The following is a 25,040-nucleotide window of genomic DNA, read 5'->3' on the forward strand; positions in this document are numbered from 1 at the left end:
GTGCTCTATAAATGTAAACTCTTAAGCCTGTACTCATGACTGTTAGTGGTGGAAAGATCTGCTGAACTACAATTTATTTTTCTTCATAATCTGTAGAACACATTGGAAGACAGCAAGTTAGATAGAAAGCAAGTTACAAAAAGATAGCAAGTTACAAAAGAATCCATTGGGGCTAAAATGTAAAATTTATTGGACTATATTAAATTAATGATATGGGCTTTACATGCACTATGCTCTAAGAACCAGAATTCAAAAAGATTAGTATGAGAATATGGCTTTTAAAAAATATGAAAATATTGACACTTATAAGTAAAATCACCCTAAACCCATATGTCAGAATACAAATCAGTTTTCATAAACTGAAATATAGATCATATATAATACACATATGATATATATATATTTACTAATATGTATAATATACAGGAATATGATAGAATATATTAATATAATACTATCATAACATATAAATATGACATATATTTATTAATTTTTTTGTGTTTTTTTGTTTTTTTTGTTTTGTTTTTGTTTTTTTTGACAAATAGTTTATTGTCAAATTAGTTTCCACATAACACCCAGTGCTCTTCCCCACAAGTGCCCTCCTCCATGCCCATCCCCCTCCCCCCCACATCCATCAGTCCTCAGTTTTTGTCAACATTCAAGAGTNACTTAAACATCATCAAAGCCATCTATGAGAAGCCCTCAGCTAACATCATCCTCAACGGGGAAAAACTGAGAGCTTTCCTGCTGAGATCAGGAACACGACAGGGATGTCCACTCTCACCACTGTTATTTATTAATATTTTATTAACATACTAATATTAATTTAATTAATTCAAAATCATTATTTATTATTAATAAACATCATACACATTATATTTATATATTCACCAAAACATTGACTTCTTAGTTCATTAAACCAAAGGTGTTTGAATAGAATTCATTAATTTATGTTGATTTTTAAAAGTGTGAGATTTGTATTGATATTGTCAAGATATCTGTTCTATTTACTATGGTTAAAGTGGTACAGGTGCTTCTGAATATAATTTAACTTTTGAATTTGTATACAGTATATGGCTCAGAGGGAATTTAAAAAATTTCCAAAGAGCGACACAGTATTAGTTTTATCCCCCTGATTAATTCACCATCTGCTGTTACTATAGTTTCTTCATCTAATAGTAGGAAAAGAGAAGATGAGAGCATTTGCCTTTATAATGGGCTCCAATTCTAATGAAAAAATAATTTCAATTATTATCAATTAAATCCTCATGTATGAATAATACTTCATGATTCAAGAGTCCTTGAAACAGCTCAAACAAAAGAGGTGGTGCTAAAAAAGTTTAATTGTACCGAAGAGGAAACTAAGGCATAGGGAGGTAGGCTAATCTGCTCTCTATCACGTACCTAGTAGGTGAGGAAACTGAAACTGAGAGCAAACCTAGATATTTCTACCTTGGCCATGCATTTCAGCTGCTTGGGGGTATTTGGTTTTGCTTCAGAGGTGAGAAAATTTCTTTCAGGGTGAACCACACATGAATGTGCCCTTTTGTAGAATTTCCACACCCAGAAGGGGGAGAACACCACATCCCTAATACAAGCCCTTCAGTTTTCAGAGAAGCCTTTCTAAAAATGTTTTTTAATCAAATATTTATATGAGGTAAGTTATATCCATTTTTTATCATCCACTCACAACTTAATTAATATGGAGTTGCCATTATTGATTACTTCTTTCTTCTTGAAAACATTTGAATATATTCTCCATTAATCCTGACTCTTAAGAGGGCCTGTTGTATATTTCTCCTCTAGCAAAATCTTTCTTTCTATACTTGGGCTGAATTACTAGAATACCTTGTGGTGTGGGTATCAGCAGAGGATTTATCCTGTTGCCTCTTCTGATTTGCCTAAACTAATGATGCTTATTGTTGCAATCCATGTATTTGTATTTTGTTGTTTTTGTTATGTTTTATATTGCCTCTCAATAAATCTCCCTTAGTTACATTATTTCTAAAAGTAATTGTAACTTAATGGCCTTGTATTATACTTAAAATTCAAGGATGAGTCCTAAAATCAAAAGTACTCTTTCGAACACCTGTCTTTTTGTGCTTTATAGTGCATATTTTTATATACTAGATAATTTTTAAAAATTGTGTCTAGGAGTGCCTGAGTGGCTCAGTCAGTTAAGCGGCCAACTTCAGCTCAAGTCATGATCTCAGAGTTTGTGATTTAGAGCCCCATGTCAGAGTCTGTGCAGACAGCTCAGAGCCTGGAGCCTGCTTCAGATTCTGTGTCTCCCTCTTCTCTCTGACCCTTCCCTGCTCACGGTACCTCTCTCTCTCTCTCTCTCTCAGAAATAAATAAAAACATTTAAAAAATTTTTTAGAAAGTTTGAACTCATACCATTCTTCTCCTGGGTTCCAGTATACCACTTTCTCTTGTATCTCTTACCTGACTGATGTGCCCATAATCTCTGTTTGGGTTCCCCTTCCCCTTTCCTCCTCTAAATGTTGGTATGTTTTCTACAGCTCTACCCTTAGTCTTCTATTCTGTTTACTGTATGCACTCACTCTAAGATTAGCTCATTGGCATTCATGACTTCTAGTACAATCTTTTTGTTCATAATTTTTATTTTTTTAAAATGTTTTTTATTTATTTCTGAGATAGAGACAGCGTGAACAGGGAAGGGTCAGAGAGAGAGGGGGACACAGAATCTGAAACAGGCTCCAAGCTCTGAGCTGGCTGTCAGCACAGAGTCTGATGAGGGGCTCAAACCCACAAACGATCATGACCTGAGCCAAAGTGGGACGCTTAACCGACTGAGCCACCCAGGTGCCCCTTGCTCATAATTTTCAAATCCGTTTGTCCAGACCACATTTCTCTTATGAAATTCAGGCATGACTTTTTTACCTATTATCTAGAGGACAACACTCTTGGATGTCCTACATGACATTACATATATCCAAATGGAACAACATTGTTCCCCTAGGACCTGCTCCTCTTCCACTGTACTGGATTAGTAAAACACATTACTCTTGAGGTACCCTCCAAAAATAGAAAATGAATACCTGACTTTGACCCTGTCTTTCTCTCTATTCTGTACAACTTCTAGAGACCAAATTCTATGAAATTAACTCCTAAATATCTCTGGGGTATGTTTTTATCCTCCTGTACTCCTACTATCAGTATTTTAGTGTGAGCCCCCCCTTTTTCCCCATTAAAGTTACTGTAATAGAAGAAGAGAGTAAAAACAACCTCTAGGAAATCCAGGGACACAGTTTCAAATGCTATATATAGAATTTCCTTGAAGTATTAAAATTTCATTCAGTATTTGCATTTTATTCTTAATTATCTCCATATTTGTTCTAATATAAACACCATAGTTTGAGTTGCTTATCTTTGAGTGAAACTCTTGTTCCAGGAGGGTAGGTTGTGTTTATACTGAGGCTATGGACCCTTCCTGCAATGTCATGCTATTGGAGGTTATTAGTAATCCAGGTTGAGGAGTATAAGGTAAGTGTTCTTTTCTTACCTGGATTTATGCAGGATCCCCCTACATGATCTACTCCCATCATTCCCACTGCCTATAAATCAGTTCCACACACTGCTACCAATTTGTCCTTCTTGATATACAAAGCAGATTATATAATTTCTCTGTGCTATCTTTTCAGGGTAAAATCCAAACTTGTTGACATGACTTCATGGTCTCATTCTCCCTGTCAGATTTAAAAATTGTTATTCTCTGTCTCCTCCTATCTGCTCCCCTAAACACTAGTCCAGTCAAGTGGAAGTCTTACTCCTTTATGCCTTTATATATGTTGTTCATTATTACTCTTTTTTACCACTGGAAACCTTCAGCGTGACCATCCTTGTCTTTAGTCCAGCTTCTTCCTTCCTTCCTTCCTTCCTTCCTTCCTTTCTTTCTTTCTTCCTTTTTTTTTCTTTCTTTCTTCTCTTTTCTTCTCTTCTGTTTCCTTTTCCTTCCTTCCCTCCTTCCTTCCTTCCTTTCTTTCTTCCTTTTTTTTCTTTCTTTCTTCTCTTTTCTTCTCTTCTGTTTCCTTTTCCTTCCTTCCTTCCTTCCTTCCTTCCTTCCTTCCTTCCTTCCTTCCTTTTTTTAATGTTTTTATTTCTTTTTGAAAGAGAGAGAGAGCATGAGCAGGGGAGGAGCAGAGAGAGACACACACACAGAATCAAGCAGGTTCCGGGCTCTGAACTGTCGGTACAGAGCCCAACATGGGGCTGGAACCCACAGACGGCAGACCATGGGATCATGACCTGAGCCGAAGTCGGTCACTTAACTGACTGAACCACCTAGGCGTCCTGCTTTATTCTAAGTTTCTGATTACATGTTCTTCTCCCATTAGATTGGAAACTGTTCATCTGTGTATCCCTAGCACCTGATGTGTTAGCTCGCACATAGTAGGCACTCAACAAATATTAATGAATAAACGGTAAATGAAACATCTAAGATTTCTATTTCTAACTGATCTCATTCACAATTGAAAATCACAGCTGGTATCCAAATCTAAAAATTAACCATAAGAGACTATATCTTTGTTTGGCTTTTTTATGTAACAAAAATTTCAGAACTAGATATGCAACAAGTATGCATTGAACCTGCCAAGTTTTACATTGTTAATTACCAATATATAAGAAAATTTCAGTTGGGACTGAGTTAAAAAATTATGTATAGTTTTGTTGCTGTTATGGGTTTTGTTATGGAGTTGTCTACTAAAATTGTGTTAAATATCAAGGAAGAAAAATATCAAGGAAGGTGCAAGTATGAAAATAATAGGATTTTAAGATTTAAAATACATAAAGTCCAATTTATTTATTAACATTTGCCATATGCCAGTTGCTGTGCTAAGCAATTATCATATTATTGAGGTATATTATCTCAATCTCCCTGTAAGGCAGGTTTTGTAGATAAGGAAATTGAGACTTAACTGATTTTACAAGGTTACATACCTAATACTTAAAGTAGTAATGATATGAACATAGTTACCTCTGATGTCAAAACCACTACTTTCCCTTATATCAGGCCTAGAGGACCTATAAGTTCTTGTATACAATGATATTCATTCTTGGTGTATAGTGATTGTCAAGTGTGGATAATTACATTCCATTTTGGCATTTACTGCCACTCTGGTCACCTGGAATGACATTTGGATGAATAGTACAGTGTAATTGATTTAATCTTGATGAATATGATTCTTTAGCCATTTTTGAGTCATTTAAATAATGTAATGAAAGATATAGACCCTCTGCACACATACACAGTAAAATGACATTGAAGTGTTCAGAACAAGCCACCCCAAAATGTGTTATTACTTTGGCATGTGGGTTCTTTTGAGCTGAAGTCAGTCAAGGCCCAAAAAACTGAGGAGGGGCTTTTACCTCCTGCTTAACTACCTAAAAGAAATTAGACTGCCTAGTCTAGGAAAAGCTCAGTGGGACTTGGGAGATCAAATTCATCTCTGTGTCCCATTGTTTCTGTATAATAGGACTTGGCAAACATGTGTTTACTAAACATTTGCTATTCTCATCTTCCTGTAAATTATCTTTCTCCCCCTTGGAATCTCAGACCCCTATTCCCTTCACAGTTAGCTCAGGATGTCATATAAGCCTCAGTTGACTGATTTCCTGTGGGTTTCATATTCTTATGGGGTTCCTGTATGTATGTGATTAAGCTTGTTTTCTCTTGTTAATCTATATTATGTCAATTTGCTTAATAGACCAACCAGAAGAAACTAGACAGGTAAAAGAAAAATTCTTCCGCCCCTATAATACATGTACAGAAATGTACTTTTTTGAATCTTGATTTTCTTGATAAACTCAGGCAATTTTCAGAACTCCATTTCTAGATCATCTACCCGTTTTGGATGAATGAACTGATGTTCAAGGTCGATCACATGCTTCTGAAATGGTTGACCTTCTCTATACATACAGAATGTCTTTTGGAGAGTAATTACTTTGTGGAATTTCCTGAATTCCTAAAAAAGTATTGTAATTTCAAGACTCTTACTCAGCAACATGTTAGTAATACTAAATACATTACAAGTATATTTAAAGATGGATATAATTTAATATTTTTCTTATACACATTTTTGAAAAATTGTATTGATCTAAGTATTTTCTTGTAAAATTTACAAAATTACAAAATTCAGAGTAAGATGAATTTGCACAGAAATGTACCATTTGTATACAAGAGGAAAATGCATAATTAATTGGAAATAACCCTGAAGTATCAGTATCATCACAAGATAAAAGGATTACATAGCAGCAGGGACACCTGGGTGGTTCAGTAGGTAGAATGTCCAACTCTTAATTTCAGCTCAGGTCATGATCCCAGGGTTGTGGGATCGAGCCTCATGTCGGACTCTGTATTGAGCATGGGGCCTGCTTGAGATTCTCTCTGTCTCTCTCTCNACTTGTACACATAGCAGTTCTATAAAGAAATTCATTTTGAAACTCTTCTCTTTTTAGAGGTGAAGAAGCTGAGGTTTAAAGTTTAACGACTTGGGCATGAACTTAGAGCCAATAGCTGAAAAGTAATAGAGTCAGGAGTCCATTATTGGTCTTCTGATTTGGAACCAAGCAGCTTTCCTTTGTTTCACAGACATGTTGGGGGAAAATCACATAGACACAGAAACCAAGTTCTAGAAACTGAGAGAGTCACCATGCTCATTTATTTAGTTCTTTATTTAAATAATAGTGCTTTATTTTAAACCCTGCCACTTGGTTCCTCAGGCTTGCATTGTTTCACTTTGTAGAGCTCTGAAGACCAGAGCATACTTGGGTAATTCAAAATGATTCTTAGCTTTCATTTCAGTTTTAATCCATGACCCTAGCTCTTGCATTATGTTCCACCTCATTTTTCCCAGTAATATAGCAAAGATTGGCTTGGCTTTAAAGAAAACAGTTTAACTACATCTTCTAAATGCATGTTATATTAAAAATTATTAAAGCTTTTGATAGACAGAATACCTTGGCCTCTCAATATAGTTGTAAAATTCATTAGAGCAGTTACAGATAGAGAGGCTACAGTGCCTGTATTTAAGAATGTATTTGAATAAAAAATGTAGAAGTACAATTTTTATAAATACCTTTGAGAAAGTAACTAAGACAATACAATGAATGTGTGGTACCTTTACTGGTGATTAACACATTAGTAATACTTTTGAGATTACATTTTAAAGGGGTCTTCTGCCTTCTACAGAATGTGTGTTTATGGTGGCAGCTTTAATGCTGTTTCCTGCTGTGCAGTTCAATAGAGTATGTTTTTAGGTGGTTGGTTGAGGGTTTTTTTCGTTATGTATGTCGATGGAGATAAGTGTTTTAATTACTTTTTTAATGTCTGTGCTTTTGTATTTTTCTCCTCTCTTCCCTTTTATTTCCTGCTGTTGAGATTACTGCCTCATCTCCACAGCAGGTGGCTGTTGCAAATTTGTTTTCTTTGTAAGCCTGGTAGATTTATTTTGTAATATAACTGTTCCTTTTTAGTATTTTATTATTAATGATTTCTTTACTTTGGAATATATATACTTACATAGTCCTAAATAGTAATTTCCTAACACATCTAAGAATTCCAATCATTAAGAAAAAAAGCCTTTGCCTGAGGCATATTGTTTGAGTTTTTTGCTTACCCTCACTTCATGATGTAACGATTAAAATTTAAGGAAATTGTTTTTATAGCAAAAGCCAAATGAGCATGAGAAACAGAGAAAGAGGCCCAAGAGATAAAGCACACTTTAATGAATAATACCAAAAATCAAAGTGATAGGTAGAATTTTGTGACAGAAATAGGAAATTACATTCATATATCTTTTCTAGAAGAGAGAGTTTAACGGGATCTTATGTTTATATTAAAATTAAATTTTAATTATTAAAATAACTTCTGCTAATTATAAGAAAATTAGAATGTTACAAAAGTATAAAGAACAATACTTCTTTTTTTGTCCAATATTTTGTTGGTTTTGGTTGTTTCATATGCCCTTTATATAAAAAGCAATAGATAAGATAGATCCTGAGTCTCGTAATTATTTGCCAGGAAAGTAAAATACATCCAAACATATTTTGTCCATTTTATAATTCTTGGGCATTATTTTATCAGCTAAAGTAGTCTCTCTCTATATATATCTTATTGCAAATGTATAAAGGGAACAAAAACTATGAGACCAAAATGCATAGTGAACCATAGGCCCTTTGTATTACATGAAATTGCTGTATATTTTATGACAGATTAAAAAGTTCTCCAAAAGATGTTTTAGAGTCAGTTTATTTGTATTGCACTTGGAGCTACACTGTTTCCTTAAATATATTTATATTGGTTTTCACCCATACAAGCTACTCTAATTTGGACCCTGGTATTCAGTTCTAATATGAAGTGATAGAAACTGATCTCATTAGTGTGATAGAACTTGTGTATATCTCCTACACCAAGTGATAAAAAAGAACTGAAGTACATTTGTAATTTAACATTGTAGGAAGTGTCATCTTTGGTCACTTCATTCTCTTCTCCAATGCTTTTTAAATTTACTGTTTTATAAATTAAATACAAGAGACCTTAATTCAGCATTTATCAGATTTTCAAAATTGTATGAGCGCTCAGTACTTCTCTTGCTTCTGGATTTTATTATTGTTACATGTTTCTATACAGAAAAGTACCATATGTAATGGGAAAAAATATGATTTAAGATGGTGACTCCATTCATAACATTTTTTTAAAGTCTTCATCTTGTTATGCTCTAACCGATTGTGTGATATACACGATTAATGTATGTGGTCACATTGGGAGAGAAACTAGACAGCAGTTACACGAAACAGATGTTTAATGGGGATTTGAAAAATCAATGAAATGAACACTATTGTGATGCATGGTGATCTGATTTCATGTGTGCTATATTGAATCACTCCATTCTTTCTGAAGTCAGTCTGAACTAAATGTATTTACAGTGGGGCGTTGGGGAAAAGATGGGGAGTTATATTGAAAAAGGAAGCACACTAGGGCATCATTGATCTGTTCTCTTTCTAATCAATATATAGATCCTAGAATGATAACCCATATGGCACTGTTGTCCCTTGGAAATAATATATAAATCCTTTGAATCATATAAGTGATCTGTAAGTGCAGATAGAAAACTTTATAATCCATTGTGGAATTCTGGAATGCTTAGGTCCTTGAAAGTAATCTTTTACTTCTACATTGTAATCCCAACTGTTTGGGCGTGGTATAAGACTAGTTTACATTTTCTAATAACTATAGAAACACATATAGATACATATGTATATCCATAAATACATATATTTACTATTTTATTTTTAAATTCACATATCTTATATATAACCATCTAAATGACTTTTTGCAATTCATTGCAGTAGCTTCTTTTTTTTGGAAGTGTTTACTCTGTCTTTTTAGCATATGAGCCTTTATTTTCTATGGTTTTTATATTTTACCCAAGACAATAATAATGGGTTACATTTCAGTGGTGTTCTAGATTTACCAGGGTACTTTTATGTGCAATTTTCTACATAATTTTCAGAACAACTCTACATTAGGCAGGACTATTTTCATTCAGATATCAAAGAATTTGGTCATAGTGTTAACTAATTTGACCTAAGTACAGCTAGAAAGGGGAACTTGTGAAACTAGATACCAGTTCACCAGACTCTTAGGTCAGTGCTCTTTGAGGCATGATGTTATTCTAACTGCTCCCATTTGAATGCCAAATTAGACATTAGAGGGTCTTAATCTTGCTGCTTTCCTGGTTCTGAAGCACATGTGGTTTGAGTCCATTGTAGTCTGCAGAGTAAATGAGGTTAGAATACCCTGGTTTAGCTAGTCTTTTATTCTAGTCAAGGTTACTAAGTTTTATGGGCTCTAATACCAATCTGCCTAACACTGACCACTTAAATGTGTAATAATATTAATTGTATATGTCATGAACTAGATGAACACTTAGTTGATGTCTATCCAAATATATCATTTTATTAAATAAAAAATTTTTATGGAGAGAATGCAAACAAAAGGAAACATTTCACATCTATGCAAAAAGCTTTACATTTGTTTTCATTTTATTTTGCTAACAATAGTATGAAGCTGCTGCTGCCCAGAAAGAGTAATTTATTTGCCCAAGGTCATAATAACTAGTAAGTGCTTAAACTAGAATTTTAATGCAGAAAGTCTGACTTTAGAGTTTTGCTCTTCTACAGTATACTCTGTTTACAAATAATGATAGAAATAAGTCAATTGGAATTAAGATTTTTTTAAAAAGGTTTAATAAGCAACAAATAAAGAAAAGCAATGTTTACGCAGGGACATTTCTTTTACAAAGACATGGATGGATGGCTGTGGTAGATATCCTGGTGTCCCTCAGTGAGACTTTGTTTAATGAATCCATGTGTAATCTGCACATTTTAATGTTTTTCCTCATGCAGCACCATTCCCCAAAGTAGACTCAGGAAATGAGGACTGAGAGCACACAACATGCTTTCTTCCTAGGGAAGAAAGTGACATATCAGACACACAAGTACTTGGAAAAGTGAACAACTTAAGACATTTGCCATCAGGTACATTTTGCTATTTTCAGCCACTTGTGAATAGTGACATAATCAGTGAGATTTTGTCTACTAACATCTTCTTATTGAAAAAAGCATTTGTGTGGAATAACCAGAATTGATACACCTACACAGAGTTTGGTATTCTAGAGCACTTCCCACTTCTGTAAGCCAGAGTCTTTTGCCAGGAACCTGAGGCAGTCTCTCAGTGTTCTGTCTTCACATCTGTGGGATTTGTGAGGCTATCTCCTGTGACAGGTGTATCTGATCACTGTCTTTCCCATGCCGGCTCAGCTGTCATTCAAGTGAAAGCCTTCAAGAATGAGAGGCATCACACGAATGCTTGCTCCATTCAATTAACACCAAATAAGTGAGCCAGCGAAGTCACACAGATAGACATTGTAAAATCTAAAGAATTCTTAAACATGTCCTACCATACCTGTGAAGACCTAGCCTTAAAAGCTTAGTTCTCCTTTATTACTTACTAGATGATAACATGAAGCAGAATATTTAATATCCTATTAATGCTAATTGAAGTTGTGCAGAATTTAATATGAGCACAAAAATTTGTTATATACACTGCTGGTATTTATTCTGTAGCTGTTCCAGAGAGAGGTGCTTTTGAAACAAAGCAGAGATACATATTTCAAAGAATATCAAATATTGGAAAATAACCAGCAGATACCCAAGAGGAATGCACTTAAGAAGGAAAACAATTCAAAAAGGAATTGTACTAGAGAAAATAATCACAAAACAAAGATACAGCCTGGAGAAGCAGCCTGTCTTTTCTCTCCCACTAGACTGAAACCTGGCCACAGACACATTCTGTGTTGCATGCATATCTGTACCTTACTGTGAACCATTTAATGCATACATGTTAAATGATTTAGATATCACTTGTTATGTAGTTTTACGTTATGACAGGGCTTAATTATAACATTTTATATGAAAAACACAGCATTTTAGTCAATGCTAAAGCATAGACTATAACCGGACTGTCCCACTTAGAAATTCATATGGCTACTTTTTCTGTGACTGTTGGCAAAGTAACTTAACATATATGTGTCTTAGTTTCCTTGTACCTAAAATGCAGAAAATGTCAGTTGTCTCAGAGAATTGTAATGAGAATTGAATGAGCTAATATATAAAAATCACCTATATACCAGTATTTAGAACAAGGAACGTAATATAAACAATCAATACATGGTAAATTAGACTTTCTGTAATAGTGGCAGAATTTTATTTATTCATTTTAGAAGAACCTGAAAATTATCATTTTGCAATAGTTCTTAAGGAAGTGCTCCTTTGTATAAATATATGCTGAAACACCAAAACTTCAGTAACTATTCTAGGGAAACAAACTATCTGGTCTTCTTGAAAAACCGAGAACACTGTACATCTACTAAGCTCAGCTGTTTTGTTTGTCAAATCTTTGTCAATTCTTCTTTATTCATAAACCTCCTTCTTCCCACTGAAAGGTGAATTAAAAAGTCATTTCAGTGTCATTTTGAAATCATTCTGATAGAGACACATACCTTATTTATTAATATGCCACCTACTTTCATGGAAATCTTCTTTTGATAGATGGGTATTTGCAAGTTTCATTATCTTTCATATTTCACTTAAGATTGCTTCATTTTTCTTTTTTTGTAGCACTTTGTTCAAATTTGCTAAGGTTTAGTACTTTAAGCTCTATTCTTTCCTTGCCATAATATGTGAAATTTGAAATAATTGATAAACTACAGAATAATAAATCTATCATATTATTAATAGCTAATGTTTAGTGAGCATTCCTGTGTTTTAGGGCCCAATGCTTAAAATGGATAGATAGATTCCTTTAAATCTCACATCAATGAGAGAAGTATAATTATTAGTAGAATCATTAGGAGATATATAGATGTAGATATATGATCTAATTTATTTCAGGAGTTGGCTGATGTAATTGTGGGAGCCTTCTAATTCAAAATCTGTGGGCTGGGCCAACAGGCAGAATTTTTTCTTCCTCAGGGAAACTACAGTTTTATTTTTCAGGCCTTTCCACTGATTGGGTGAGACCTACTCACATTATCAATGTAAAACTTTACTTAACGTAAACGGATTGTTGATGGTAACCATATTTACAAAATGCCTTTATAGCAATACTTAGATTAGTGTTTGATCATATCATTTGATTGGGTAAAATGAAATTTAAATTTTACCAAAGCCTTTTTCTTGTGAAATAACCCTTGCAAGATAGGAAAAGTCATTTCTATGGATCCGATGGTGTGTTCAATAAGAATGCCTTGCGTTTCTTTAGAAAAGTTATTTTTAGCAATGGATATATAGAAAATAATCACAGATGTAAAGCTCCTTCTCTGCCTTAACCGTGGTAAGTAGTGAAAAAGCTCAGATGAGGAGTTAGTAAAAGGATTTTAGACCTTATTGGCAGTAGATGTGGAACTCTTATTATCCACGTCATTTTTTGTGCTTTGTTTTTGATCCGCTTTAAAGATTTTAGTTTATCATATTTCCTTGAAATTTGCTTTTCTTGTTTGTATCTTTTTAACAGGAAAATGAAGTGCTATAGAACATATGCTATCTAATATAGTAGTGTAAGAGGGGAGACAATTCCTTATTTGAAGTTTGATATGTAGTGTATATATATATATTTATGTTTGATATGTAATATATATATATGTTAGATGAATCAAGTGTAGCTTAAACTATAGTCATCTTTTAATAGCTTTCAAGAAGAATTGTTTTGTCATTAGAGTCTCCACGTATATACTCAGCTATTTTTATGTAATCATAACCATTCTCTACTCCAGTCTTTCTAAAAGAATTATATAAAACCATACATTTATGTAATGGTTTTCATGCTATAAATATACCTAAGGAGTAATCTTTTATGTCAGAAAATGAGGAAACAGTCCTATCCCATTTCATTTATTAAGAAGCCAGAAAACTGTATGTTAACTAACTGGAATTTAAATAGAGACTTAAGAAAAAACAATCAAAGTAAGTCAAATGACTTGCCTAAGCTTCCTAGATAAATAAAATAATTGTAATGACACATGATCTTAAACTAATCTATGAGAAAAGGGCAGATCTTTGGGAGGAAGATGCTGGACAGGGAAGAAAAATGTTTGATTTAGTTTGAAGGGACAACAGTGGTCTATTGCTGGTTACACACTCACTCAATCTACAGGCACCTTCAGCTTTCAGATCAGATAAATACCTACCTTACCACACATGAAAAAGTAATTCTTGGGCCATGCCTATTACTTTGTGTAACAACCAACAAATACTCATTGTTCTTCATTTAACTATAAAGTGAAATCTTACCTCTCCAGAATAACCCAGACTTTGGGGAAGTAAATAAACTATAAATTTTCCCACGTGCTTATGGAATTGAGATGAATTAATTCGTCAGTTTGTTTTGTTTATACTTGGAAAAAAATAGTCTGCTATTCATTTTCCTTTCAAAATTTTGGCAGTTATTTCCTAGTTATATGGTTACACATACATATTGTAGAAATTTTAGAAAATAAATAATGAAAAAATAGAAAATCCATTGCCCTACCACCAGAAATGATCACTGTTGAGATTTTATAAAACTTGAATCATACTATACAGAGTTTTGTATCCTGCTAGTTCTTTTAACACTATATTTTGATTATAGTCCAATACCATGTTTTTCAAATATTTATTTTAATGGCTGCATTGTGTTCTGTTTTCTTTTTTAAAGTAAAATTTATTCATTTTATTGGCATTTTGGTGTTCCCTCATTCTCTCTCTCTCTCTCTCTCTCTCTCTCTGCATTGCTTGTTTTTGTACATTAAATCTTAATTTTTAATGTTTATTTATTTTTGAGAGAGAGAGAGTGAGCGAGCAAGGGAGGAGCAGAGAGAGCCAGAGACACAGAATCTGAAGCAGGCACCATGCTCTGACCTGTCAACACAGAGCACAACATGGGGCTCACACTCACAAATGAGATCATGACCTCAGCTAAAGTCAGACACTTAACCAACTTAGCCACCCAGGAGTACCTGTACATTAAATCTTAATTTGCATGACTTAGTATTTCCTTAGTATGGATTCAGAACTATTTTTCCAGAAATTGAGCACCCACCAATGTATATTTAGTTTCTTTTAATGTTTATTTATTTTGAGAGAGAGAGAGAGATCATAAGTGGGGGAGGAACAGAGAAAGAGGAAGACACAGAATCCGAAGCTGGCTCTAGGCTCTGAGCTCTCAGCACAGAGCCCAATGTGGGGCTCGAACTCACAAACTGTGAGATCATAACCTGAGCCAAAGTAGGTCGCTTAACCAACTGAGCCACCCAAGTGCTCCCAATGTGTATTTCTGTCAAAAGATCACAACAAGTCCCATCTTCATTCTTGCTACATAGTCTAGTTTTCTTAAATCCTTTTTAAGGAAAAGACAGGAAATCATGTCATTTTTTAAATTTATAGTTCTTAGATCACTAATATAGTTAACATTTTGGTGCTTACAAGCTATTTATATTTTTCATTATGCTAGTTTTGTTATCCATCGTTTATGCTTCTATTGAAAAGCCAGCCTGTTCCTTATTGAGGTTGAGAAACTTCTTTATATAGTGAAGACCTATTATTTGTTAAATTATTACCTTGGTTAATCATTTACTTTTTATTTATTTATAATATTTTTGTATTATAGAAGTAGCTGATTTTTTGTGGTAAAATACATCTTTTTCTTTCAACTTTGTTTTTTACTTTTCTTAGAATGATCTCTCATATTCAAGAATTAAAAATATATATATCCTTGGGGCGCCCAGGTGGCTTAGTCGGTTAAGCACCCGACTTTCACTTGGGTTATGATCTCGCGGTTCGCGGGTTCGAGCCCCGCGTCAGGCTCTGTGCTGACTGCCAGCTCAGAGCCTGGAGCCTGTTTCAGAGTCTGTGACTCCCTCTCTCTCTGACCCTCCCCTGCTCACGCTGTCTCTCTCTCTCTCTCTCCTAGAGATAAATAAAACATTAAAAAAAAAAGAAATATATATATCCATATTATATTTTAGTTTTGTGATGATTTCTTTATATGTGTCACTTTAATACAGTGGAAACTTATTTTTATTTATGACATGAGAAAATAGTACCTGATTTTCCATTAATACTAGATGGACTTGTATGTGTGTGTATCCATGTTTCTGTAAACCCATATGTGTACTTGGATGTGTGGTTTATGATGTGTGCTTACTTATATAGTAAAGCTATATACCAAGGTCTGTTACAATTTGTTATATACATTTTTATGTTGATTTGATTACAGATTTTTTTTCATCTCAATACCACATTATTTTAATGATTGTACCTTTCTACATTTTTTTAATATACAATAGGAAAAGTCCCTTCTTCTGCTAATGAGATTTTATAAATTTTTATTACTTAGGTTTGCCAGACCCCAATAAAAACCACATCTTCAAAGACCTGACACAGGACAATGGATTTTACACATCCAAAGATTTTTTGCCACTTGTAGCCAAAAGCAGTAAACCAGGTATAACATTGTTTTGTATTCTTAATGTTGCCTGTTACCTGTTATTGTTCGTGTATTATAAATTTATATTAAATCTTGGCACAGAAGGACATTGTTCAGATCTCAAACCACTTTTGTTATACCAATATAAAGTTAAAAAAGTAGGATATAATAGTTTTCCAGGATCATCTATTTATTCTTCCAATCAAACATCATCATAAGGAGTTTTCACTTTATCATATACAGGTCTAAACTGCATCATGTTAAATTGCTTCTCTGTAAGAGTCTTAAACAAACATTGGAAGATTTTCTTAAAAGAAATGGCAGAAACTTCAGTTTGGGAAGTTATATTATTATATATATACAATAACTACATATATAATATATGTTATTACTATATATATATAATACATGTATTTTTAAATTTAAAACTTATTTTAAACTTTCAAAACATTCCATATTTTAATTAAAAAATATGTATTCTTACATTATTTATGTCTAAACAGGCAGAAAAAACCAGTCCCTTGCTGAACAGCAATTTTATGAAGTTAAACATGAAAACCCTTTGATAAACACCCTAGTATCTAGTCTCTGTGTAATACCGTTTCATGGAGCCCAAGAGAAGCAACAAAAACTAAAGCAACCCGTCCTATACTTTGCTTGGATGAGTCATTGTCTAAGTGATAAAGAAGTTATAATATATTCTCCAAAATCAGATCATCTAAATCCTTTAAACATCTTTTCAAAATCATGAACTTTAGCTATTCCAACATCTAATTACATGTGAAAAAATAAAAACTTACATTTTTATCCACAATTTAAAAAGATAAGAAACTTTCTCTATTAGGTCATTTTGCAGAGGTTTCTAGCTACACATGTATACCATCTGCACTTTTCTCTTCCCAGGAAACGAGGATGTTTCTGTACCTGCAACCCTTTCTAGGGAAGACCATAGTGCATAGTGCATATAGTACATAGTACATATGTTTGAGAATTACAGAGGGCCATTATGTAATCCCAAATGCAAACTCTTACAAGCAAAATGATTACAGTTACTGAGATTATAGGCCTAAACTATCTGTGGTGCCATTTCAAAAATTATAGTAATTTATCTTATCAACAGTCTTATTTAATCTGATAACATACTGATACCTAATAGAGAAACTTGTATGTTACTTCTTTATAAGTATTTTCATATGGACATCAAATCTTCATATACATGTCCTTGAAAAATGGAAATTTATAAAGCCATATTTCTTTTATAGCTCTATTTTACAAACAAAACCAGGAGAAAACTGTAAAGGAGAAAAAAGTTCATTTTAACTGTTTCAAGAAAATAGTTATTAAAAATGCTTCAGTTACATAGCATTTATCAGCATGTAAATTTTCAGTTTCCTACATATAATATATAGCAAGGCTACATGTTATAAATCTTATAAGATAATATCTAAATAAAGTATTCTTATGAAATGCTGTGAATTATGTTAACCCACATGGTAAAGAAAACTTTTTTCTAATAAACAGAAATGTAATGATACAAAGTTAAAAATACTTGTCGTGATTTTGACAGTGTTTTAATTGATTGATTCCAGTTTGTTATGACCTAAAACTCTCCAAAATGTGTTGTTGCTATCCTTCGAGAAGGAAAAAGGAAGTTAAAGGTACTGACTATGAAATTACACATATGAGCATATTTTTAAAATGGGAATAAAACTGTCTTTCAATGAAGCAGAATAATTTGATAGTGACACTCCATCCTCGAAAACTGCAAGATGCAATTTTACACTGCTTTGAGTACAAGTATCTTTTGAGCTGTCATGCAGAAATGGTTTCTCTACTTGAAAATGGGGTTTTCCTTTCATCATTCAGGGATGTGCGCCTGTCACTCTCCATTGCCGTCGATACGGGGAGTCGTAATTGTACTCGGAGCTGGAGACACTGCTTTCGACTGTGCAACATCCGCTTTATGTTGTGGAGCCCGCCGCGTGTTCATCGTCTTCAGAAAAGGCTTTGTTAATATAAGAGCTGTCCCTGAGGAGGTAAAATGGAACCATCAGAAAATACAGAGTTGAAATGTAACAGATTTTAGGAGACGAAACTGTTAATGTGCAGTCTCCTAGTTAAATTCTTAGAATGTTCTTGAAATTGTGAAATGCAAATTTAAAAATTTCTGGGCTACCCATAGTTGTTGTTTTCTTTTTTTCTAATTTAGACATTCAAAGTAAAAGACAATTATTTTATAATACTGATTTGGAAAAAATGAAAAATGTATCTTTGTCGATTCCTAAGTGCTTCTTATTTTTAGTGTTAGTATCTTCTGAAATGTATGGTACGTAACTAGTAACTAGAATATGCTAAGTCTTCATTTCCTGAACAATAGGTACTCATCACAAAATGTGGAGATAGTAAGAGAATGTGGTACTTAGGGACCTTTGGAATTCTATATAAGCTAAGTTTACGAGCTGCATTCAAAGTTATATCCCTTGGTCATACAGTCCATTCATTGTGCTTCGAAGCCAGTAGAACAAAGAGATAGCCATTTATTTTTTAAAAGCTCTAATGTAAGCATTATTTAGAATTAATAATGAGTTAACTTATTAAAATTACAGATTTAAAATGATTTCATTCTTACAGGTGACTGGTGACTAATCTTGGGTAAGGAATCGGCTGGGCCATGTACCATGGACTTCTCAAATTTTAATGTTATTAGGGAAGATATAGACTTATAAAGGATATTAGTTCTGAGAACAAGAACAAAACATATTTGTAGAAATATAAATTACTCATTTTATCCAAGTCAGTGTTATGAATGCAGTTTGCTTTAGAGTGCCTTAATATATTTGGGGTCTCTATACCAGATAAGAATTATAACTTTAATCAATAGGTAATTTGTCACATGTAGATTAACCACAATACAGATTAGTCTCACTAAGATATCAGAGTCACCACTGGTTCATGGCTGGGTTTCAGATGTCAACTTTTTTCTCTGGGCTTTCTTTTATCCATTCAGACTTCTTTCCAAAACCCACAGTGGAGATGGTCTTATAATTTTGGGAGGTTTTCTTGTTTGTTTTTTCTTGGAGTGCGATCTATAGTGTCAATTGATACAATTCTATTATGTTACAAATAAAAACAAAACAGCCATACTGGAATTAAGTGACTTGCCAAGGATAAAAGAAGATGGGAGCTAATTTTATTCATCTTTGTATCTCGGGGCACAGCACAGAACCTCAACAGAGAATAAGTACTTGACACGTATGTTTTGACTTAAATATTTTAAATATTGTTCTTCTGATTCCAATGTGAAAGAAGTTTTCATTAGAAAAGCTGCACCCTGAGAGTTGGAAGGGAAGATAACCCTGGATGGAAATGTCAATGTACTTTATGTTTTATCTTACAGTCATCTTCCATTAACAAAAGTAATTAGAAATGGGTGATGGCTATTTCTTCCACCTTCAGTAGAACATACACGAAAAAATGAGACCAGATAATTACTTGAGAGGGTAGAGGTAGAATTAATTAATTTATTTATTTAATCAATCAATCAAGGGACCTACATTTATTGACCATCCATTGTGTACCAGACATTGTTCTAGACAATTTTAATACAATTGTAATACAGCTTGTACCTAGTGAGGGATGACACTCTATAACCAAATTAACTGTCACATAAATAGTATTTCAAAAGGTGATTAGTGATACGGAGAGAAGTTGATTAATGTAGAAGTATAAGGAGTGTGTGCTTGGAGAGAAGCTATGGTGGAAGAGGTGGCAGGATTTTCCATTTTAAATAGGGTAGTTTGGGAAGGCTTCTCTAATTAAAGACGGCTTTAGGGCATAGAAATGAAGACTGAGGAAATGTAGACATCTGAGAGCCAAACATTCCAGGATAGTAAATGCATCCACCTTTGATTGAAGAAGGCTCTTAAATTTCTGAGATTACAAAAAAAATAAGTCAGTGTGACTGGAACAGAGTTACGGAGAACATTATGTGGCACACTGGGTGAGGTCTTGTAGGCATTCATAAAGCCTTTACTTTTTATTTTGTGTGAAAGAGGAAACCCGTTGCACTGCTTTGAACAGAGACGCACCAAGGTCTGAGTTAAATTTTAAAGGACCGTTCTGGGGCGCCTGGGTGGCTTAGTCGGTTAAGCGTCTGACTTTCGCTTAGGTCATGATCTCGCGGTTTGTGGGTTCGAGCCCCGCGTCGGGCTCTGTGCTGACTGCCAGCTCAGAGCCTGGAGCCTGTTTCAGAGTTTGTATCTTCCTCTCTCTCTGACCCTCCCCTGCTCACGCTGTCTCTCTCTCTCTATCTCACTCTCTCTCCTAGAAATAAATAAAAAATATTTAAAAAAAATAAAAATAAAAATAAAGGACCGTTCTGTTGAAAATTGACTAAAAGATGTTTGGGTCAGTAGCAGGTAAGCTATCAGGGGCTAACTGACAGAGTAGGCTATTAGTCAATGCGACTGCATTTGGGGACAGAAAGGATGAGTTCAGGCATAGTTCCACTGTCAGGCCAGAGTTCACTGGGCTGAACCATAGTTTCCAAACTGTTAAAAAGCAATGGTTCTGTGAAACAACAGGTCACACATCTGCAGAACAGCTTAGTAGAATTCAAGTGGCTCTGGAGCCTAATTAAAACCATAAAAACAAATGTTTGGATATTTACTATTGGCTTACAAGAAACCACATTTTTTATATGATCTTAAAACTTCTTGATGGGGCACCTGGGTGGCTCAGTCGCTTAAGCTTTTGACTTCGGCTCAAGTCATGATCTCAGGATTTGTGTGTTTGAGCCACGTGTTAGGCTCTGTACTGATGTCCCAGAGCCTGGAGCCTGCTTCGGATTCTGTGTCTCCCTCTCTTTCTGTTCCTCCGCACCTGTGCTCTGTCTCTCTATCTCTCAAAAATAAATATATATTAAAATAATAAATTAAAAAAAACCCCAAAACAGGGGCACCTGGGTGGCTTAGTCGGTTAAGCGTCGGCTTTCGCTTAGGTCATGATCTCACGGTTCATGGGTTCGAGCCCCGNAAATAAATAAATAAATAAACCCCAAAACAAAAAAAACTTCTGGATTCTGAGTTCTGTAAGAACAGGAGCCATGGTCAGCTCTCCTTTGTTTCTTCCCCCTGCCTAGCACAATGGTGCCACATATAAAGTGTTTAACAAAGAATTGGGAAGTTAATGTTTTCTGGGGAGAATTGGCATCCAGGGCTTCTGGCGTTAAAAGAGCTAGTACTTTAAAGGTTAGATTTGTGTTATAGTAATATAGTAATACATAGTAATATAACTGAATGAAGGTTCATTCAGTAATTTTAGGTGAAATTGCTCAACATGAGAGAAGGAATAATATGTACTATGTTATCAGAATATGCATAGATTTTGGGATTGGGTCATTGGCCAATGCTATTGCTTTTTTAGTATTGGGGGCTTTCAGCATTTCCAGAGGTTCTGGTTCTAATCCCTCGTGTCTCTTACTTGTTTTTGTTATGTCAAAGAGGGCCCTTGACATGGCCGCGCGGGCACTTATAAAACTGGAAAGTCAGGAGGAAGTTAGGTACTTCAAGATACGGTCCTCAGAGAATACGTTCTAGGAAAAAAGTTAACCAACGTGAAAAATTTAATATCATACCCAATTTCTTTGTATTTCTCCTCTTCTTCTTGTGCTTTCTACTCCTAATACACTCAATCTGCAACCACACTTGGTTTCTTTCTTTCTATTTATTTTTTTAAAAATTATTTATTTCTTATTTTTTTAATGTTTATTATTTTTGAGGCAGAGAAAGAGACACAGAGTACGAGCAGGGAAGGGACAGAAAAAGCCCAAGTGGGGAAGGGGCAGAGAGAGGGAGACACAGAATCTGGAACAGGTCCCAGGCTCTGAGCTGTCAGCACAGAACCCAACATGGGACTCCAGCTTAGAAACTGTGAGATCATGACCTGAGCTGAAGTTGGATGCTTAAGTGACTGAGCCGCCCAGGTGCCCCCACACTTGGTTTCTTTAAAGTCAATGAAGCATGTCCATAAAAGCATATCCATATGGAAGCATATCCATAAAAATGGATATTTAGAGTTTTTCTCAGATATGTGTATCATTTAATGGGTTTGGGCTCTTGGATGGAATTTGGGCATAACATGTTTTTCTGTTGGTTAAGGCCCTCACTGTTGAGCATGTTAGCATGCATATAGTCAAAGCTTCAGTCTAATTCTCAGGTGGTCATAAAGGGAAGAGAATACAGAACAATAGAAAGTGCTCTCATCCTTTAGTAACAAATATGAATTATTATTATAAAGGCCAGTTACATTTAACATTACATCATTAATAACAAGGAATAGTATGATTGGATCCAGAAATGTTTTAATCTACTAAACTGGGAGGCAACACCCAATACATTAAGCAGTGACAGCCACATCCCAGTTTTCAAATGCAGATGTTCTCAGAATCACCTGGAGGGCTGGTTAAACACAGCTTATTGGGCCCTGGTCCCAGAGTTTCTGATTCCGGATGTCTGGGAGGGGCTCGAGAATTTGCATTTTTAACAAGTTTTCTGGTGATGCTGAGACTGCTGATCCGCTGCTCTAATGTATCATCCATGTAGTTTCCAGCTGTCTAATTAGAGCCATCGGCAGTGTGTTGTTTTGGGGCACTTTCCATCTTGGTTAAGAAAGCATTAATGCTACAGGATATAGGTTTGATGAAACGAAGATATGGAGGCATCATCAGCATATTGATGGGATTCTGATTCCAAATGTCTTTCAGTCTCCCTTGTGGCCTCACACACATGCTAAATAGGATGCTACTGACTAACTAGCACTTCTCAGCTGTGCGTCCTTAGGGAAACCAGCCAATCACTCAGCACTATCCTTTAAGAAGATGAGGGAAAATCTGTTAATAATTCCCTCCAGTACTTTCTGCAAGCTTAAATAGGTGAGATTAAATTTCACAGGATAACAGAATCCCCCAAAATGCTGGTATTAAAAGCTGTTGACAGATCAGATAGAACTGCAAGAATGCTTTAGGCAGTTGGGAATCCCTAAAACGAGGCATGAAGGTCAGGACTCAACAGACCTAGTTGTGTAGATAAATTTAAAGGATAAAGTTTGGGAAGAACTTTGTAGTTCTTATTATTATCGAGGAGGATCCCTTATTAATTACTAGCAGTACAAAATTATTTTACTACTACAATCCCACCCACCAATTTTAAGAATCTATTGTTCACATATTCAATTTTTAATATCAATAAAACATGATAGATCTTTAATTCTGTTATATTTAAAATGAGCTCTCTCTAGCACTTGCCATGCCCTATGGCTCCCCCCGCCCCCTTTTCACTTGGTAAAATGTTAACTGATTTACCTTTGATATACCTGTCTCCATATATTGTAGCTACTCAGGAGGTCACTGTTTGGTAATTAATGCTACTTTACTATTTCTAATAATAAAAATAACAGTACCAGATTGCCTAGGCTGTTAGTCTTTTTATGTGAAAGAATGTGCTTTTTAGTTGACTCCTGAATAGTATAGTTGACTCCTGTATACATAACCCATAATAGGTTCTTTATGTGGCATGATCTGTGAGCCTCCCCTCAGACATTTTGAATATCAAATGTGACATTTATGCTACATCCATTGATACCTTCATTGTCTACATCTTGCTGACTAAACACACATTTTCCTACCAGTAACTAATGCTTTCTAGTTTTTATATGATTTTAAGAAATATGAACCTGGGACTGTTTTTAGAAAATAACCTCTACAAGCTGACAATTTAATTTTACTTAGTAAGGTGATGCTTATAGCAAGTCTTCAATATTTGGCACCTGCACATCATTTGAGTTGGTGTTCTTCATGGGAAGTAATCAGAGACCTGTTAGCATGATTGCCAATATGAAGATATCTGCAAACAAACAAATAAATAAACACACCCAATTGCCCCCAACACACAGAGTTAATTGGTGGCAGCTAGGGACTCCCCTGGTACTAAGATATTAAGTATACCTTTAACACTTTAATGATGGCATGGGAATGACATCCCAAGGATCTGTGTGTGTTTATACATTTCTTTTGAAAAGTGTGAAAATTTAGTATCACGTGGGGAAATAGAATGGAACAGTTGACAGGGAAGTAACTAAAGGTTGGAGAACTTTGTTCTAGATTACATATCATAGTCTGAGAGTGCCCATCTGTAAAATTACTGTTGTAAATTACATTCCTCGTAAAGCTTTTTATATCCCCCAACTTCTGTATTTTGAACATTCAGAGAAAGATGTCTGAATGATGTGGAATCTGGACAGGAAGGCTGTATCTCCTCATGAAGTGACAGCCACTCTATATTGAAAATTTTGGCCATCTCTATAAATATTACACTTGAAACAAGTTGCAATTAATATATCCCCAGCCAGTTGGTAAGGTAAAATCTGCTACATTCGAGCCATGGATATCAAAGAAGCTGGCAGGTGAAGTTGTCAGAATTCTACACTACATGTGAGAATTCAGATGGTGAGTGGAAAAAAATTAAATAAATAAAAGACTAAATAGGCCAGGAGAATACAGAAGCCTGTACTTACCAAGATTACATACTTGAAAAGCTTAACTATTTTCAGTAATTCTAAGGGGAGGATGGTGATTATGTTATGTTGACTAGGAATATCTGGAGAGCTGGAAACTATATATCTTTTGAAAGGCTTAACAATCATTTATGATTGGTATACATATATGTATGTTATCAAGTCACTATTAAGCTTTATTACATAATAATGTGTTATTACTCTATTAACTTTTATGTGAAAGTTAGAAGCCCTTCTCCCATTAATAATATTCCTTTCAATTTTCCACTGTCTTCTTATACATTGAAAATATTAAAGTAATTTGCATAATTTAAAAAATACGCATGTTGGTCAGGCACAGAATTCAGAACATAAAACCAAATGTAAAACATGCATGAATTAATATAAAAGCAAATAGGGTTGCCTGAGTGACTCAGTCAGT

General features: G+C 34.6%; 1 protein-coding gene across 1 annotated transcript in view; it reads left to right on the top strand.

Annotated features, from left to right (window-relative positions):
* The window catches only part of DPYD (dihydropyrimidine dehydrogenase), an 805,636-nt gene that overhangs the window by 332,322 nt on the left and 448,274 nt on the right, over nucleotides 1-25,040 (top strand). The window contains exons 9-10 of the mRNA XM_077746119.1: nucleotides 15,959-16,066; nucleotides 17,915-18,084. Of these exons, the coding sequence (XP_077602245.1) occupies nucleotides 15,959-16,066; nucleotides 17,915-18,084 (278 nt within the window). The remainder of the gene's footprint in view (nucleotides 1-15,958; nucleotides 16,067-17,914; nucleotides 18,085-25,040) is intronic.

This window comes from Crocuta crocuta, unplaced genomic scaffold (genome assembly GCF_008692635.1).
Source record: "Crocuta crocuta isolate KB4526 unplaced genomic scaffold, BGI_CrCroc_1.0 scaffold48, whole genome shotgun sequence".
Classification (NCBI taxonomy): domain Eukaryota; kingdom Metazoa; phylum Chordata; class Mammalia; order Carnivora; family Hyaenidae; genus Crocuta; species Crocuta crocuta.